Raw genomic sequence first — 19,222 nt, forward strand, 5'->3', positions numbered from 1 at the left:
CATATAACAGTTTGGATTGGAAGGGACCTTAAACACCACAGGCAGGGACACCTTCCACTAGCCCAGGTTGCCCAAAGCCCCATCCAACCTGGCCTTGAACCCTTCCAGGGAGGGGGCAGCCACAGCTTCTCTGGGCAACCTGTGCCAGGGCCTCACCACCCTCACAGGAAAGATTTTCTTCCTTATATCTAATCTAAATCTACTCTCTGTCACTTTAAAACTGTTACCCCTCATCCTATCACAAAATATATAGTTTGACTATCCTATTGTCAGATCAAGACAGAAAACTTTCATACTAGACTACAGGGAACCAGCATTGGAACATGTGTATTTGTCTTGTGCAGGAACTCCTAATCAATAGTGTGTTTGAAATGTTAAAAGGAATACGGAAAAACAGATGTCATACATATCTAGAAGTATTTTAAATTGGTCTTATTTCCTAGGTCTGAAAGAAAAAAAGCTAAAAATTGTATTCAAAATGTTGATGAAAGATTAAGCTTCTTTTTATACACAGAAACTATATACACACACACGCATATAGTACATGTTTTTGCCTACAATATGCTGTAAAATATATCATTTTCTTCCTTAGAAATATTTTTGCCACAGAGAAAGGCTTTTGATGAAGTATGTGACACATTTCTAAAGGAACACACAAATCTTTCTTCTTGCAGTAGGTGTGAATGAGAAAAGCATGCACACTTAAGAGACCCATCCTCTTATTCAGGTTACTGAGCCCACAAGCTATTTTTTTCCTTCTGATAACTTCTGCCCAAGAAAAAAATATTTTCTTGTCCCTTCTCCTTTCCAGAAATTCACCTGAGTACCAAATACAGCTACCTTTAATGATTAAGATTTTATGACACCATTTAAAAAACATCTTCAATTAAATGGAACTTGCAGAACACATTTGTTTGAGGATCTGGAGAAGACACGTAAGTGTTACGCTAAAGAAAAACCAAAACATTGCATATCCATATGCTAAATAAATTAGTATTAGGTTTGACACGCAATCTTTCCAGATTTGAAAGATCTCTGACAATGTCCCAGAATCATAAACCCCACCTCCTCCATCACTGGGGAGGGGTAACGCTCATAAAAAGCTTTTGATGCAAGTAGCAGGTCACAGTTCAGAAAGTATTTAAAGACAATAATAAATAAGAGTAATAACTGAAAACATTTTCTTTTCCCTTTGCATTATTACCTGTCCCAGTCCATGCACATTGACCATCACTAAGTATTAAACCAAAGCCAGTGCCTAAATCTTTTTCCCATGATATTTGTAGAAAGTACGTTGCTTCTGGATCAGAAACTGGATGAATTCTGTTCAAAGTCTTCTCCATTTTCCAGACACCTGTTAAGGAAGTAAGATAATCTTGTTATAACCAATGGCTTATTTTCCAGAGGTGCTTAGCAGTTTTACATAACTAACTTCAAATCAAAAACAAGTGATACTTAAGCATACTTAAACTTTCATTTTACATTCCTCCGCAATTCAGTTTTTCAAAGAACCAATGAGATTTCCAAACAGAAACCTGGGTTACAATAAGTAGGGTTTAAAAGAACAGTGCCAACAATCAAATGTATTTGAATAGTTCCAAATTAAGAAATTGAGGGCAGAAAGCTGGGGAACAGAAAATTACAATACACAAGCACTTTCTCCTGGCTAATTTACTGTCTACTATCACCCAACACACAGCACATGGAATGTAATTCAAAACAATCAATATTCATCTGGAAGACCATTATGTGAAAGCAGGCTAATAAGGTTCACTGCAAAGCAGAGGTTGCAGTGGATGCCAACAACCAAAGAAATTATTTAAAAAACTGGATGCTGTGGAGAACAAAATTTATGATCATACAGTGAGTTTTTTGCTCAATATCAAAGCAATTTGGCAATATGTACTTGACATAAATCCTTCTAAAGAATCCCATGTATTTATACATAGTCTAATCTGACAACAATGAATCCTCATGGTACTCATGAACTTGAAAAATTGCATTTAGTAATTTCCTCCACAGAATAATGAAGAAACAGCCAATTCTGAAGTCAACATTGACATACAGTATTTTCACTAAGAATGCTTCATGTTGTCCAGTGCCTGAAGAGTTTGTTTTGGGGTGTTCAGATGGTTTGGGCTTTTAAATTTTCTTTTTTAGAAGTGAATGAAAAAGGGCTACATGTTCATTCACACTAAAAATAATGTGTTGATAAAAGCAGGAAAAATACAACTGAGGCATTTAAACTACATGCACTAAGTACAAGGATCCTTGGACTGGTTAGGTGTTGAAAGCTCTGTCAAGTTTTCCACGGAAAGTGTAGCAATAAGTACTCATGATCATGCTCAGTTCAGGCCCTGGGGGGACTCTGTTCTTCAAGAGGTAGTAGAGGGAAGCTCATTCTTCACTCGGGGAAATTGAGAGTCAAATATAGATACAGAGTTAACTACCATTGGCCTCCCAAAAGGTTGGCATTTTCAGGTTAGGAGGAACATTTTTAACTGCAGTTGACTGCATTTTGTCTGACCTTTGCTCAACTCTGCACCCAACAACATCTGAAAAATGCCTTTCCCTTGTCCAAGCAAGTGCACAGCATTCAAAAGCAGCAAAATATACGATTATAAGACTTATTTTTCAAGAATAAAGCTGCTAGACAACAGCAGCATTGTCAATACTAACATTTATTATAGATATCAATAAGCTTAATGAAACGAACACATTAAGTACTTCTGATGGCAAATAAAACCACAATACAGATCACCTTGTACTAACAAATAGCATTTCTAAACAATAAAAGGAACACCACATAAAGTGTCTGCTACAAATTCTGGGCTGAACTTTGGCTAAAACATGTCCCTAGGCACTTCCAGTATTTCTGACTACCTATTACATTTTCATCATCAAATACTCAAAGTGCTAACTTTATTTTTCCATCTTAAAGCTTAAGCACACATGAGCACCATAATGTTTCCCTGTTTAGAAAATTTTTCCGAATAGTTTAGGATTCAAAAGCTATGGTAGGAATAGAGAGAGATAAATCATGTACATGTACCTGAGCATCATAAATTCTCACCAACAACATCAAGAGAGATGTCTTTACTATTTACATCCATAAAGCACCACTGTTTATACTATTACAGGTGTCATACAGAAAATGTGCCAGTAACTAAAAAGTTAGTAAAAAGCAATACTGAAAAATTAGTTTGAGTCAAAAAAAAGGTCTTCTATTTCGATCACCAAGCAACTGGCCATTTCTGAAAATCTACAGTATGTCTATACACCTGTAATCAAGAGCAGAAAATGAAATATTTGGGGCCTAGAGGCCTGGAACAAGACTTTTGCAAGTAGTGATTATAGAACTAAAGCCATTTTAAAGATTTGTAGTGTGCTAGCTGCCTGGACATGGGTCAATAAAGAGCACAGAACAGGAAGCACAAGTGACATGTGTAGCATGTTTAAGCACACAGGCATGTATTCTCCTTTGTCTGAGACGTTCCCTTTTGCTTTTTTGCTTGTTCTGGAAAAATACAGTCTGTTATGAAATATTTTCATAAAAGTCCCTCTTTAAAAGACAATGTTTTTAAAAATACTTTAATTATTCTCTTTTACTTAAAGATTGCAAAACAGTTGCATGCAACCCAGGAAGACAGCATACAAGGTAGTGATGCATATATATATATATCAATAAGGAGTTTTTGCTTGTTGCATTTGATTCTTATCACAAAGCAGAGCAGCATTCAGTGAAAACCACCTGCACCAGAGGCTTTCTTTTTAATGTAGACTGTTTATAACAAAAATCAAAGCAAGAGAGTTGAATTTTCTATTTATATTGCAATACAGAGAATGAAGTGTCCATCCCCAGTCAGAAAAAGCGATGCCAAGAGTCACACAGGAAAGGAAATTATTTATTTAAAGGTACACTAACAAGGTCTCTAAGGCCTGAGATGAAATTCATCTGATATCTTAATACTGGGCTTCCCACGCATCTATCTTCACACATTAGTATTTCACTCACGTGATGTGGAACAGCAAAAAATGAAGATTCTGTTTAGACATCATTCTTAAAAGTTCTGTTGCTAGTGTAAGGGATGGGTCTGTTAGCAGAACCAATAAAACTTCCATACCATTTGTACACCTGTGGTAAAACATGACATCAATAAAAACAAACAGATATAAACAAAATACAACACAGAAGAATGTTCTGTATTTCATAATAAAATGCAAAATACAGTTGTCAAGCTTTACCACATTTTATAGTGCATCTTTAAACAAAGAATTTTACAAGAGAGCAAAAAATGAAAACACCTTTTCTCCCAGCTTTTACTTCCTCCATTGTGCTCAGTGACCTTTTGAGAGGAGTATTAGCTATAATAGATGTTTAGAAATTGCCTCACAAAGCAGAGCTCAGCCTTGCTTGAGATCTCCAAGCACTCAACTGTTCCAATCCATCAGCAAAAGCTTGAGGATTCTTGACTGTACATAATGGCTTCAAGAGGAACAAACCTTCTTCACGAAAATTAGTCTGACCTACACAGCATATACAAACATCACTGCAAACAAAAATACTGTACCTTACTGCTTTCTTAAAACCTGTTTGTAAAGAGAAAAAAAAAAAAAAAAACCAAACAAAAAAACCCCACACCAAACCTCTCTTCCACACATCTCCCAACAACACAAGCCTTCCACAGAGTTCAGTGTAGTATTGAGTAAACAGATAAACCACACACAGCTACAGCATGAGTACAGCAAAAAATAACTATTCAGCAACTAGCAACTACTAATGAAAGAAAAAAATACAGAAACTAAAGCAGAGCATATTCCTTATTAATTTACTATAAGGTGAGTGCATGCATCTCATCCAGTCTAAAGGCAAAACTTATAACCTATGTATACCAATATAGTTCCAAAATAAGAATTTCAGTGGGAGGAAGTTGGACATCCAGCTTGAACACCTGAAATTAGCTGTATGTTCACAGGATTCACAAGTAACTTTGTTCAACATCTTTAAAAGATATATCACCCTCTCCTTCAAGAACTGAAGTAAACTAAAACACCCTCTTTATTACTAACCTATCTCAATTCACCTGCCTGCTTACTATATTCCGTCATCACCCAGTCAGCTTTCAACATGCCAAGCGTACATCACTCTTCACAGAGCAAGTACTGGTGTGTAAAAGGTGATCGTGTTCCTACCAGACTTTCTGCCCCTGGGCTTTTGTTTGTGGGGAAAATGCTGTGCACTGCCAAAGTCTGAGGGGCACACAAAGAGCAGATTTGCCAAAGTATATTCTCCAGCTCGCCTTCCCCAAATTCACACTTAAACACACACACACCCCTTATAAATATTTCAATTCAGCTACCAATGCATGTTCTCTCCAGGAAGGCAGAAGACCAACAACACACCTCCAAGAAATTTGATTGAATCTACACTTTAGTCATTTCCACAGGAGAAGATACACACAAATTGCAGACTTTCTGTAGCATCAAGGGGGCAACAAGTTAGGCTCCCCATTGCCTCTGCTGACATCATTATCTCCCAAACACTAAATGTGGATTCTAAAAGAGAAAAAAATTATGTACGTTTCAACCTAATATTTAAATAATGCTTTAAAAGGCCAATTATTCAACAGGATAATTCCTTGTCATAACCACCACACAAAGCAAAATTCCAGCCAACAGTCCTGCATGTGCTTGTCTAAGAAGCTACCTTTATACATTCAAAAAGTAGTCCCACTAGAAATATTATTAGTAAATTTTTAAACGAATGCCAAACCATTTCTCTGTTGTGGCTATTGTCTCAAATAATCCATTAACACTACGCCTACAACTAAAGCATAAACAGTTACAGCTATTTTAAGTACTCCAGGCCAGACACTCAGCCAGAACATAATAACTGCAGATGTACCGACAAAGGGGTCTGAAAAATACATGCCAACTTGAGACCTGAACTTCCACAGAACTGGTCACACAAGCTTGTAGAAGCTGGTACTGCTTTTTAAGATTTTACTAACATCCCCATCCCCAAATCATAATTTCCTTATGAAAGGCCACCAAAAATTCAAAGGATGAGGGAGACTTAAAACTTTAACGAGTTAGTTTCACTTTCACATCTTTGGGTGGAAAGGTAGGGACACTGGTAAAAACTGTATTAACGCTCAAAATGGTTAAAACAGCCACCTGAATTTTGGCACTCTCTTTATTTAACAGTCCAGCCGCTGCTGAAGCTTATTAAAAAAAAAAAATAATCACTGCATAAACCCAGAGTATTTTATAACTATCCAACAAACTAAATTACTGATATCAGACCCTCACTACTGCAGTCTAAAAACCACCTCCGAGTCTATTAGACCAGAGGAGTACCTTGGAGTGCAGTTCAATCTTCAGCAACATTGTCTCTGCATGCTCCTCCCATTCACTGTCTCAATATAATGAGAGCAATCAGTACTTTCTTCCTCCTTTAATTATGATAAAGAAAAGCTGCAGAGAAACTGATTGATTAGGGCCATAAGAAAGACAGTGTTTTTCTCTCTATGGGCACAGGAGGTCACACCACATACCAGCACCTCACCGCGTTAGAGCCAAGGATATGAGACAAGCTTGCAGGTGGGAACAGTTGAGTCCCACCCCAAATTTGTGAATCAGAGGCTTTATTGAGGCCTTCGAACAGTTGAGGATTGAGCTGTTTATCTTTAGCACTTTGTCCCTTTGGTCTTTGGCTTCCATGATCTTTATTAGGCAATGTTTCTTTCTAAGGAGAAATCAGCTGTTGGCTGGTGTGCAATTGACTGGAGTCTACTCTCTGAACAAACAGCGTACACAGTTGCTTCTGAATAAACAAGACACTTTTAAAATTGGTTTACAAAGAATTTTATATGTTGTTTTGGATAGCACTAGGCATAGACCAAAAGCCAAATCTTTTAGGCTGCTCCAACACAGCATCATTGATAATATTTTGAACTTCAGCACTTTATTTTATTCCATGCAGACTAATGGCTTTTTTTCAAATGGCTTCAGCTGCAGGTGTTCCAAACTTCAGCAGCTATACATGGAAGGCTACTTACAGATCAGAAAGAGCTACTATGTCTTTCCAATTGAGCAATTAAGTTAAGTGCTTTCTTGCTGAGAAAAATAGGGAGCTATCTACAGCGAGTTCAGAAGAGAAGACCAGGACATACAGCACACTGCTATTAAAAGTCTATAATTTGATCCCTTCTCTCATTGGCTTGACCACAGCATACACTAAAAATCAGAATGTAATAATCAGAAGAAAGTGAATCGTTAACATATAATCAGAGAACAGGTATGATTCAGGACATGCTATATATATATGTATAAGTGGATTATCGGAGATTTAAACCAGTCAAAAACCCCACATATTGCTTTTAGATTAAAACTAGCTATTACCACATTTTCTAACACAAGGAAATAAGATAATGTCTATATTTATGAACATTTCTAGAGATAGATTTCATACAAATTGATATTCTCTCATGTTAATTTAAAATTCCATTAACTCCAATACTTCAAGAGGAAGAGCGTTAAAATATCTGACAAAAACTTCAACTACGACTCTGTTAATCTAAGAACTACTACTGACCTAATAAGGACTTCCTCTTTTTTCTTTTCCTTTTGCATGAACATGACTGGGGCAACAAACATGAAGAAAACAATGCAGCATCCTTCCTGTCGCATCTCACAATAAGCCACCCATTCCCTTGGCTACAATATTTGTTTGACACTGAAGAAATGTTCAGTAATAACCTTCAGCTGTTAACTTAAAGATACATCTGAAGACCAAAGAAGACAAAAATTTTGAAAGAGCTTTGTTTCCTAATAAAACTTAGGGGGCTAAAACATTTTTATATTACATGCAACCTAAATTGTATCTAGTTGTTCATTTAACTTCGTTCTATGTTAAAAGAAGGATCACAATTTTGTCAACAATGCAACTTTGTGATGCAGATAATGGAAATGAATAAAAAATTGGCACTGGATATGAAGAAATGACTGAATGACTCTATAACTTTGTGCAGACGGGTGAATGGCCCATTTTAAAAATTCAGTCCTGCATCACAACATTCGATCACGAGACTGACTTCAAGACAGCTGCAATCAGTATTTGGTCCTTGTGGACCAAACTGCAGAAGCAAGGCTCACATGGCTCACATTCACACTGCTTTGCTTCCCACTGTTTCGTAGCAGCCACAAAAGGATTGGAAACACGCACATACTTTTTGTGCAATTGTCCAAAAAACAGCAGTCTTGAGCTTGTCAGACTCCATGGGCCAATAGGATATGCAAGACTTGCCACAAAAGATCTGGAATCAACGATAAGAAACAACCCTTGTCAGACTTATTTACTACAGTCACCAGCTGAAAAATGAGGAGAAACAGAAGGAAGCAGACAGTCAACAACCTTTATAGTAGGAATCTTACTAACAAGCTTTGATCTTAATTGTAGCCTGGAGGCAAAGCCCACCCTGGTGTCTTTCATCCTCTTGAAGTCTCAGACCTAACCCACTACCAACTCCAGGCACCCAGGCTTGCCAAGCTTACTTATAAGCATCTATATTAAGAGACAGTTTAAGCTGTAACAATGTTAAAAAAAAAAAAAAAAAAAGGCCTTCATATATTAAAACAAACACTCAAGGGGGCAATTATACTAGTATATACTAGCAAGTAAGGGAGTATCTGGATAGATTTCCAAAAGGGACAAACCTTTCTTTTTCACCTTTTTTCTACGAATTCTTCCCAACACTTATAGTTTAGTGTGCACACGCTGTCAAATCCTTACTTTCCAAAATCTGTATCAGAAAAATCCTAAGGTTTCCCTGGATAAATCAGGATACACTAACTGAATGTTATAAACCTGTAAAACATAAAATTAAGTCATACAACTAAAACGTTTCCTGATTAAAAAGTTAGGTTTAGTACTGATGTTACTAAAACTGTGTCTAGAACTGAGCAAGGATCAAAGATGACCACCAAACCTGCTTCAAGTGGGCAGATCTGGGATGCAAAATCAGCAGGCGAGCATTAGAGACCCAGACTCACTACCTTTGTTGCCTCTGGGAGATGCAAGCCCCAACAAATATTTTATAACTCTACTTTGGCAGTAGGTCAGCCTGGCTTTCCAAGGCCCCACCAAAGCCAATGGTGGCACGGAGCCACACCTGTTTTGCCTTCCCTTGAAAACTGCAACCTTAGACTATTTATTTGGAAAGATAATTCACTTTCTCAAAAAAAAAAAAAAAAAAGCCACAAACAAAAAAACTGTCTAAATATATATCGATTTCCCCATAATCTCTCTGAAAAGACAGCACTAGAATAGTTATATGTTTTGCAGATAAAAAACAGAAAAAGGAAACAAATCTGTACAATTCTGCCAGAGGCAACTTTTGAGCCTGCCATATACAATCAGTAAGAACCAAGCTTCAGGAATTCCTAGTATCTCCAGTTTTCAATAACTTAATCTTCAGTTTACAGTAACTTAGTATGGGAAAGTTGAGGAATTAAAAAAAAAAAAAAGCAGCATGTTTTAACCACCCTTCACCCATCCAAAACTACACTGATACATATGTCTTTTTGATGTATATTTGGATAACATAGTAGTCTGGTTGAGGTATCATCTGTTTTCCAAAACACTGCCTTCTTTAGGATTATCAGGATATTCAACACAAAACAAATGTGTCCTACAGATTTCCTTTATTTTCTATTTTTTAGTCCCCATATAGACCTATTGCTATCCCACTCAGTTTGACACGTTTCTCTAAATGTTTGACTTATCATCATTGAGCAATGGATTCCACTAAACAGTCTGCCTTTTATTTTAAATTTGAAGTCAAATAAATTCAGTACTATTGAATCCATAATAGCTCCACAGGCAAGAGTAAGAAATCTGAAACAAGGATAAATGAAACAAAGAAATCAGTGTCAGCTAGATATGGATGGATGTAATCCTATATGTAAGATTTATGAAGAGCTTTGAAAAATTGAGCTCAGTAACCTGGAAAAACAAGTTTCACCAAATGTAGCTGCCTCAGTGGGACAAGAGCAGGTATAAATATGAAGGCTTACATATCTTCCTCTCCTCCCACCTCTACACCCAAGACTTTTCAAAGAGATGGATTATTTTAATTTCACGTCCCTGTCAAATTAATAATAAAAAATAGGCCTAGACGCCAAACCGCTTTATCTTGCTAAACAGTTTCCTAAGGCATTTTCTTTGAAGAAAATTCCTGCATTACCCCGTCTTCACTTAACAAAAGTTTCATTATGTTTTTCTTTCTATTTGCTATTTATCTGCTGGAAAAGGCAACACTGATCTCCCAGAAAACAAAGAGCTTACACTACTTTATTAATTTAAACATTGTAATTAATTTTGTTTCATCTGGCCCCCACAGAAGAATAATTCACAAGACATTTTCAGTGAACTGGGATATTCACTTTCAATGCACTTAAATTTCAATTTTGCAGTTCTTTATTCAGGCATGTTTACCACTTTGCATTGAAAATTAATTACTTTTTTGATGGATTAGGCTGAGCAATCAGAATTTGAAGATAAGGCAAAGAGACATCCATCCATATCCATCCATGCTGAACATTGATTTCAGCTGTTTCCACAGGTGGGCACAAGTTCAGTTTTGGTTCTTTAATCTGCCTTGAATGCCAAGCCATGAGAGTCAACATACCCGGTGACACGACAGGTACACACACATAGGATTATATGATGCCTGCGCCCCATGGTATAGCACCTACAAAAGAGGCAAGAAACTCACAGAAAAGCGAGGCACCAGTTCAGCTTAGACTTTGTGATAATGCACATTGGACAAACCAAAACAGGAGAAGCACCAGCCCATATCCAAGAACAACTGACATGCCAGTATTTTAGCAAGGAGAGGGCCCAGTGCACAAATCCCACAGCCTCACCAAGTTCCAAACAAGCAAGCAGCTTTAGTTTAAAAAAAACAGTTAAAATAAATAAGGACACAGTTCTACTAAACAGATAGCAACTGAATCTACCCTCTAAGCCACAGACCCTACCCTGACTCTACAACCTAGGCAATCACATATCTATTAGCTTGTGCTCAATCAGCACTACATCTACAAACCACATTTATAAAGGAAAGATGACATAAAGAGCTTTGCAAGAGTCACTTGTAGTTTTTACATCTTAAATTCTATGCATAAAAATACAAAGTTTTTCAAGACATATCAGCTCACTGCTTTTCTAAGTAGTTTTCCTGGCTCTCACGTGGTAATTTTTTTTTTTCTTACTATCAGCTAGGCAAAAAAAAACCCCAAAAAAACCACAAAACCTACTCTCAAAAATTAAACCGTTACCCAAGATACTTGATGCCAAGCAGGGGGTCTACTTAAGGAAGCCAACTTTTCAATATTAGTTTTCCCTCACAACTGCTAAAGAATGTTAACTTGCACTGTGAAAAGAAATTTGCAGACTAATATGAGGACACAGCAGGGGCATACTAGTGGAAAAACGCCACCGGGACTTGAACTGAGAGGGTAATTAGGTACTCATTTGGAAAATACAGCACAAAAGTGCTTTGATAGTGCACCAGTTCGACACAGTTTTGAGATCTTAAAGTGTAAATCAGTACAAGGCAAATATGTGGAGCATCAGTGTGGAGGTCTCAAAAGTGTTAAGATTGTAAGTACCTGCTTTCCCAGATAAGTTAAATGAGTCCTTATGACATTAAAAAAAATGGGGGGGGGGGGGGGGGGGGGTGGTGGTGGAAGCAGAAATCAAAACAAAATAAAAAGGGAAAAATATTTTTAAAGTAATTCTCAGTTAAGCTTAGGCTTCACTGCATGTTGGGTCATGCTTCACCTTCATGTTGCTGGGCTTTCTGGTTCCCAACTGCAGAAGCCAAACCAACCACTGTTGCACACCACTATCTGAAATAAAACAGCAAACAAATACAACGACTCTGAAACAACACAGGTACATGAGCACAAGAAAAAAAAAAAAAACGCAGGCCTTTGTGCAGACAAGTCAATTCCCCACAGCTCCAACAAAGTTTCAGTAGAATTTTAGATACAGTATCTTCCTCCTCTTCAGTGTTACAAGTACGCTTACTTTTTTGCATCATCAAGGACCAAAATTACAACACAAACCTCACATGAACAGTATATACTAAAATATTCCTCCTCTACCTCATTATTTAAAGAAGAGGGAAAAAAAAAAAAAAAAAAGAACATCTAGTTCTAGGACGGTTAAGGTTAATAGAACAAATCCCTGGAACCGACAAGGTTAAGGAAAGATTATAAAATAAAACACACAGTTTTCATCTATACACTTTCCTGACCAAGGCAGAGGGGGAAAAAAAAACCAACCACCTTCTCTCTAACATTGCCTTCAGGAGATTATGAAATGTAAGTCAAGTAGGTCTATTACCAAGACACACACAAGAATGCTTCAGCTAGTTCTTTGTCTCTTATCTCCAAAAATAATTATCCTCTACGACAGCAATGCCTGGCTTTCACTTAAATTAACATTTCTGCCCAATCTCCGTTATGCCCATGGCCACTGTGTGCTGTACTCTGTAAATTAATGTTAAGTTTCACAGCTGGAGAAATTTAATATAAGCCCACACAATACAGTTTGCTGCCTCCAACTACCGTCTAAGCTTCCCTCATTGGCTCAGTCAACACAAATGTCTCCTCAGGTTTTTGTGAAGTTTTCACCATAAGCTTGACACAGCTGACAGCATTTGGAAAGCCCCATGCTCCCTCTTTCCTGTCCAGCTACTGTGCTGAAAAGGGTGGCCTCTAAGATCCTTTTGTAGACCTGTAAACAAACAATCCCTTTCATAATCATCTGAATCATTTTTTTAAAAAACAAATGCAGCCTGTGATAGGATATATAGCCTCAGTCTTCCTCTAATTGCATTAATTTTTCCATCCCAAGATAGCAAGAAATTTGGCTGATGTCTAGGTCAAGAACACAAAAGTTCTCAGTCTCTGCACTCTTAAAATCACATAAGATCAATCTCCCTTTTTTACTATTTATTTTACAATCTCTGCTCTATCTGCTCTGTTGGAGGACACCCCTTTCCACAAAACTCACTTAGAAGCTTGAAAAGCAAGACGCAGAACTATTTCAACGGTTTTCCAAACTTTGGAAATTTGGACTATTTAATCAAGTAATTCATTTGTGAAATCACTAGTATGCCTCAGAAGACAGTAACGCCAGAGGCCCTTGCTTAGGCACACACATAGTGAAAATTTTTTCAGCCTGGAACTTCTCCTTTAAGATACATTCTTTATGTTGATCAGATTTGACTGTGACTGATTAGCAAACAGTAATTTGTTTAGCAATTCTCTTCTAAATTTCTCCTTAGCTTTAGCTTGTGACAACATGGTACCATACATAATCCAGTAAATCTTTTATATCTTCACATATCTTGGACAGCAGTCCTTATTATTACATTATCTGATACTAAATTCCACTAATAATCTTAAAATTCACAGGAGCCTTTTGCCACCCTTTCTTTTTTTCATCGCATGTATAGAGACAAAGGAGGTGGAGAATACTAAAATCCACAAAGACATCCTGATTACAATCAGTAGGTGGTGAAGGCCACTGTTTCTTAACCCAGGAAAGAGACACAGCTCAAGTCAGAAGAGGGACCAGGGATGGAACTAGAGCAAACTCTTCTTTTGGTGCAAAAATTTTCATTTCATGAACCATTGGTATTTTACAATAGCTTTCTAAATTTTGATTATTTGTTATGATCTGGATTAACTTCACAAAATAACTTAAATCTGTATGCACATTATTTCACACGTTCCCCACAATAACAGCAAGCACTACACACTTTTTGCCAAATATAACAGTGAAGAAATCACAGCTGCATCCTATTAACCTTGAAGACATAAATAACGGTTTGAAACCTTGAAAATCTCACCCTAAACTCCTGGCGATTCCACCTACTCTTCAAGGATGTGTAGTGCTTTTTCAGTTGGGGCTCCTGAGCTCTAACATGGCCCCTTAAAAACATTCTACACCTACTGCTAAGCCCCAGGCGACAAGAGGTAAGGATTAAAATTTCTCATCTTCAAGTGGCACTGAAAGATAACAAGGACATCAGAAATAGGCATTGAGACAAAACAGCAAGTGACCCTGTAAGGCTCCGCACATTCTTAATCATGTATACATGTCATATAGTGAAGCCAACATGCAGCATAATAAACGATCTGAATTATCTCATCCATACTGAAATGGAAGTTTATTGGGCAAAACAGACCACTGTAAGCTATCCAGCATTACTGCAAACCTGCTGGCAAGCCAAGACATGAGCAGCAGCACTGGGATTGTGTATGTCAGAAGAGGGCTAAGGTCACCAGTGTTACGTACAGCGTAACTATTTCTACAGCAAGGCCATGACACCATTTTTTCTTTTTTTACACCAAGCTGCAGTGCCTTGCTAAGTTGTGCAGTAACCCTGGCATCAGCCCATCAGTTGTATATGACTTCAGCGATTCTTTTTTTTCTTTTTAAATAATACTTAATGGAAAAGCTTTGTTTTGCAAGTTATAAGTAATACGTTAGATGTACTGGTTTTAGTCCAGATAAATGCTTGAAATCAATGGAATTCAAATGCTGAGGCAATTTTGAAAATCCTTTATACACCTTTGTGTTTAAAATTTGTGTTTGTGTTTAAAATCTAACTCGCCTGGTTTAGTTTTATGTATTTCACCAACCGATACATTAGAACCATCTTGTAGAGCCAATATGCTGCTATTCTGCTCATTTCACTATCAATCAAAATAACCCTGAAGTGCCCTGTAATGCCACAGCTTCATGTAGCAAATCATTCTAAACATTCCATATATATGCTCAACATTTTTGACTGTTAAAGTAATAGGCAAGTGATTTCTCTCTGCAGTCTGGACAATGTAGCCTCCATCATGTGATCCAACAAAGGCACCCCAGAGTATAAACTCAGTATCTGTGTGTCTCACATCAAGTGTAGCATAATAGCTGGCATATTCACTCCTTCAAGACTCTAATCAACTCTATAAAACAGCCTACACAATTCACAGAGTTTTATCATTCTGATAGAGGACTGCAATTCACATGAAACCTGCCATGGAAAGCAGAAATTTTAAGGTATAGGAATTCCCATCATTATATGAACATGATTGTATGTCACCTGACACAGTAATTTTGTATAAAATGTATGGGTACAATACTAGGTTAAAGCCCTCCTCCCAAACACCTCTGATGTGAGGACCGAGTATTAATTCTTGCTTGGAATAGCTGCAACCTCCAAGTGTTTTACAGCTATTGTGGTTTATCCTACTACAGTGAATACAGTGTGCACTTTTGCCAGGTAACCGAGGGAGGCAGGAAACAGGAAGAAAGAGGAGCCATACCTAAATGTAGATAGCTTTCTTGCAGAACGGTATTAGCAAACAAAATGCCATGTTCTAATACCACTGCCAGCATACAGAATGCTACCTACTCACTACGTTTGCCTGAATAATGCATATCCCTCATGTTCCGCCGCCTCCTTATTCCAGTGGGAGAGCTAAATGAATTTGTAGCTGTAGCAACTATGCAAATAAGTTTTTATGCATTCATGCTTCCAGTGGAAGATACTAGGAACAACAGAAGTGGATATGACGTTAAAGCCAAAGAAGAGCATTATTAGCTTTTGCCAATCATTCAAACTAGCATATCTCAAAAAAACCAACTGCATTTATATCTTATTTGCAATTTTTTTTTACCTCAGATATACACATGCACATTTCTTATGCACAAAAACATTTTTATACAGATGTACCTGTCATGTCAGTCACCCACCTGCGATATTTTTAAACTATCTCCTCCAATCCTTCTACTACATACAAAAGCTAAGAGACACAGGCAAAGCTAAATAATTAGCCTCCCACGTGCAATGGACATTGTTTTGTTATAATTCCTCCTGCATTTGAAATCAACCCAGAATTTTATCTCTGAAGCCACCTTTTTTACCTTTCATTATACACACATTCCTTGGTATGCTCTACTGCTTGAACAGTCAACAGTATGCAATCTCTTCACTGGCAAATCACATTGCTAAAACATTTCTTAATACATATGTACTATGAAGCACAGCCAATACCATTAAGCCTCCTTTAAAAAAAAAAACCAAACAAAACAGCAACACAGAACACCAGTATTCGTCATATGGTTTTATTTACCTATTTGAATATTGCTACAAGGATCAGTATAATTTTTTAAACTTCTGATTTGAGATTTCAACATACCAGAGTGCATATTCAGTCAATTCCTCTAGACACCACCAACCCAGCTATCTCAGCCACTTGTCAATTTCCATGACAATACATTAATCAGGAGAAAAAAATATAAGGGAAACTGGAGTACCACCATCTGAAATCTTGTGTTTCAATCAACAGCCTATGTGTATTACAGATGCAACCCAAAAGACATTGTCGTGCTAGGTACGCTGTCTTTTAAATGATGCCACTAAGGCTCTCACAAGATCATGAATGATCAAATGGCATTTTTCCCTACAAGAGCAAAACATGCAGCTGAAAGCATTTTCATACAGCATGTTATCAGTGAAAATTTTTCTTCAAATAGTTGAGACTGTTGGAAACTTCACTTGAAAATTAAATTGCTAGGGTAAACAAAAAGCATTTTTGCAAAAATCTGCGATGGATTTTATACGTGAGCTTATCTATCAAAGTAGATAGCAGTATATAAAAATTATTTTATAGGACATGTTTGCAAACAAGACTTCTGACCTAGAGAAAGCTAGCCGACCACCTGGAAGCAGGCTTGACTACAGTGCGACCAAGAACTGACAGCTGCAGTCTCCTCTGCAGTTACAGAAATAATTTTTCAATTTCATAAGTAATCCACATTGAGAAACTAAAAGTGAAACCAAAAAGGAAAGCCATATCATCTTTCTTTTTCCATCTGAGACACACATAAATAGGTTCAAAAGTATTACTGCCTCTAAAATCTAGGGTCATGGTAACCATGAGAGTTTGAACTGTTCATCAGTTATAATCATAGCTTCTTTCACTTTAGAAATCTACCTTAATGTGACATCAATCAAACACTTTTAACATCAGGTTATACTAGATTATAAGGCTGTTTTTAGAACTGTCTTTCTGCATTTTAATTGAATTCCAATCTTCATCCAAAACTTCAGCATGTGAATAAAAGAAATTGATCCACTGAATGTAATTCACTAACAAAAGAGGAATAAGAAGTATGAACACATTATGAAAAATGACCACGCATCTTGCTGAATACCTATTAAATCAATGGATAAATCTGCAAATTAATGAACCTTCATAATTACTACTTACACAATCTCAAGAAAAATAAGAACAAATCTAAAATCAATATAATGTCTGAAATCCACAGGACAGAAAAACTAGGTATACAGGAAAACCCAACTTAAATTCTACATCTGCTTATGTTGAAAAACTTTGAAGTCAATTTGGTGATTATGAATCTGAAACTACAGTTTTACAGACAATTCAAAATTGTAGTTACCAAATTCACTACTGCAAATGAAGTTAGTCTTTAGAAAATACTAACAGCATTATGAGTGGATTGTGTATGTTTGTTTCAGATGCTTTAGAGTACTTTCCTGTAGTAGAATATTGCCTTGATTCCACTATACAAACATGTTTTATACACATACTGTCATTACCCTGCAGCCTCCTACAGCAACTTCTGGAATCATGTCAAATGTTACCCCAACTTCTTCTGGTAGGATGAAAAATTCATTTCCCCTCACCAAGTGAAAAAGCAAAACCTGTTTCGCACTCAACCGACAAGCAAAAACAATTTGGCCCTAGTGCTGAAAGATACAGAATGATGGAGACCTCAAAACAAAGCCATCATCTTTGAAAGGGTTAATGCTTTCCAAGTTCTGTAAGATAAAGTGTACTTATAGAAGGAGGAACAGATTGTTCATAGAACTTCAAAACAGAAGTTTGTCGTGACAGCAATACCTAGGTACCTCACTCTAAATGCTAAATAATGACGATTAAGTTCTTCCACAGAACTGGTCAAAATGCATGTAGCCTTCACGTTACTGATGTCCCTCACAGGATCAAAGGTATTTCCTTAAAAAAATAATAATCTCCTGGTTTAAAAAACAAGTGCCACATTCTTTTCATGGCTAAGCCAAAATGGAAGTCCTATCCTTTTTGTAGGGCTTGATGGTAGAGCAGGCACTGTGAAAACCACCCGCTAAACGCAAGAGTCACTGCAGATATTAGTTGTACAGGTTTTTCTTATATGCAAGTGTAAGAGGCCAGCCACGCAGAACATTTAGCTCTTTTAATAATTTTGTGCCTTTAGTTACAGTAAAATATACTGCAGTCACAAACAGGAAGTATAGTACCTTTACTCAAGCATTTTCAACTTGACTTGATAAGTGCAAGTACAGAAAAGGAAAGATGAAAACCTCTACATGGAGAGAATACAGGACAAGAGCAAAAATATAGACCAGACCGGAGCAGAAAGACCAGGCTCTGCTCGCCCCACTCGCTCTCTTCAACGACCTCCGGAAGGGAAGCCAGTCGGGATTTTCCCTAAGGAAGAACAGGACCTTGACTTTACAAAAAAAAGCAACTTATTAAAAGATAGCTTCGTTAAGGCGTTCTTTAAGTTCTCTACGTTTCACTAGCAAGCGGCTCGCACCCGCGTCTCCGCCCGCGGGGTCCGGAGGGCAGAGCACCCCCCGGGGACGGGGCCGCCACCCCCCACGCCGTGCCCAGGGGCCCCCTCTCTCCGACAACCGGCCCGCTCCTGCCCTGCGGGAAACCGCGGGACACAGGGGCCCGGGCGTCACCCGATGAAAACCGACAGCCCGAATTAAAAAATCACACCAGTCAAGCGAAAAGAAAACCCAAAACACCCCACTTTTGGCGAACAGGCGAGGACCGAAAGGCCGAGCTGCCCTGGGCCTAGCGCCTAACCCTAACCGGGCCGGGCCCCGCTGCCCGCTCCGAGGGGCCTGCGGCTGACGCAGGGTCAGCTAAGAGGACGGGGACGGGCCCGCTCGCCCGGTAGTAGCTGACGGTCTCGCCGGCCCCTGCCCCACCGGCAGCCGCCCCCCTCACGGCGAAGGGGGCGGGGCACCGCGACCGACCTACCTCCGCCTCCGCGCCGCCACCCGCCGCTTCCGCCTGCGCGAAAAGGCCGCGCTCCCGGCGGCCGCGCGGC

The 19,222-nt window shown here is 38.1% G+C and overlaps 1 protein-coding gene across 2 annotated transcripts in view; it reads right to left on the reverse strand.

Moving 5' to 3' along the window:
• XRCC4 (X-ray repair cross complementing 4) overlaps positions 1-19,194 on the reverse strand; it is a 184,602-nt gene extending 165,408 nt beyond the window's left edge. For both annotated transcript variants that reach the window (XM_074856532.1, XM_074856531.1), the window contains exons 1-2: positions 19,153-19,194; positions 1,205-1,354 (exon numbers count right to left, since the gene is read on the reverse strand). In XM_074856532.1, the coding sequence (XP_074712633.1) occupies positions 1,205-1,343 (139 nt within the window). In that variant the 5' untranslated portion in view covers positions 1,344-1,354; positions 19,153-19,194. The remainder of the gene's footprint in view (positions 1-1,204; positions 1,355-19,152) is intronic.
• Between the last annotated feature and the right edge of the window lie 28 nt (positions 19,195-19,222).

Source organism: Strix uralensis, chromosome Z, assembly GCF_047716275.1.
Source record: "Strix uralensis isolate ZFMK-TIS-50842 chromosome Z, bStrUra1, whole genome shotgun sequence".
Lineage (NCBI taxonomy): Eukaryota > Metazoa > Chordata > Aves > Strigiformes > Strigidae > Strix > Strix uralensis.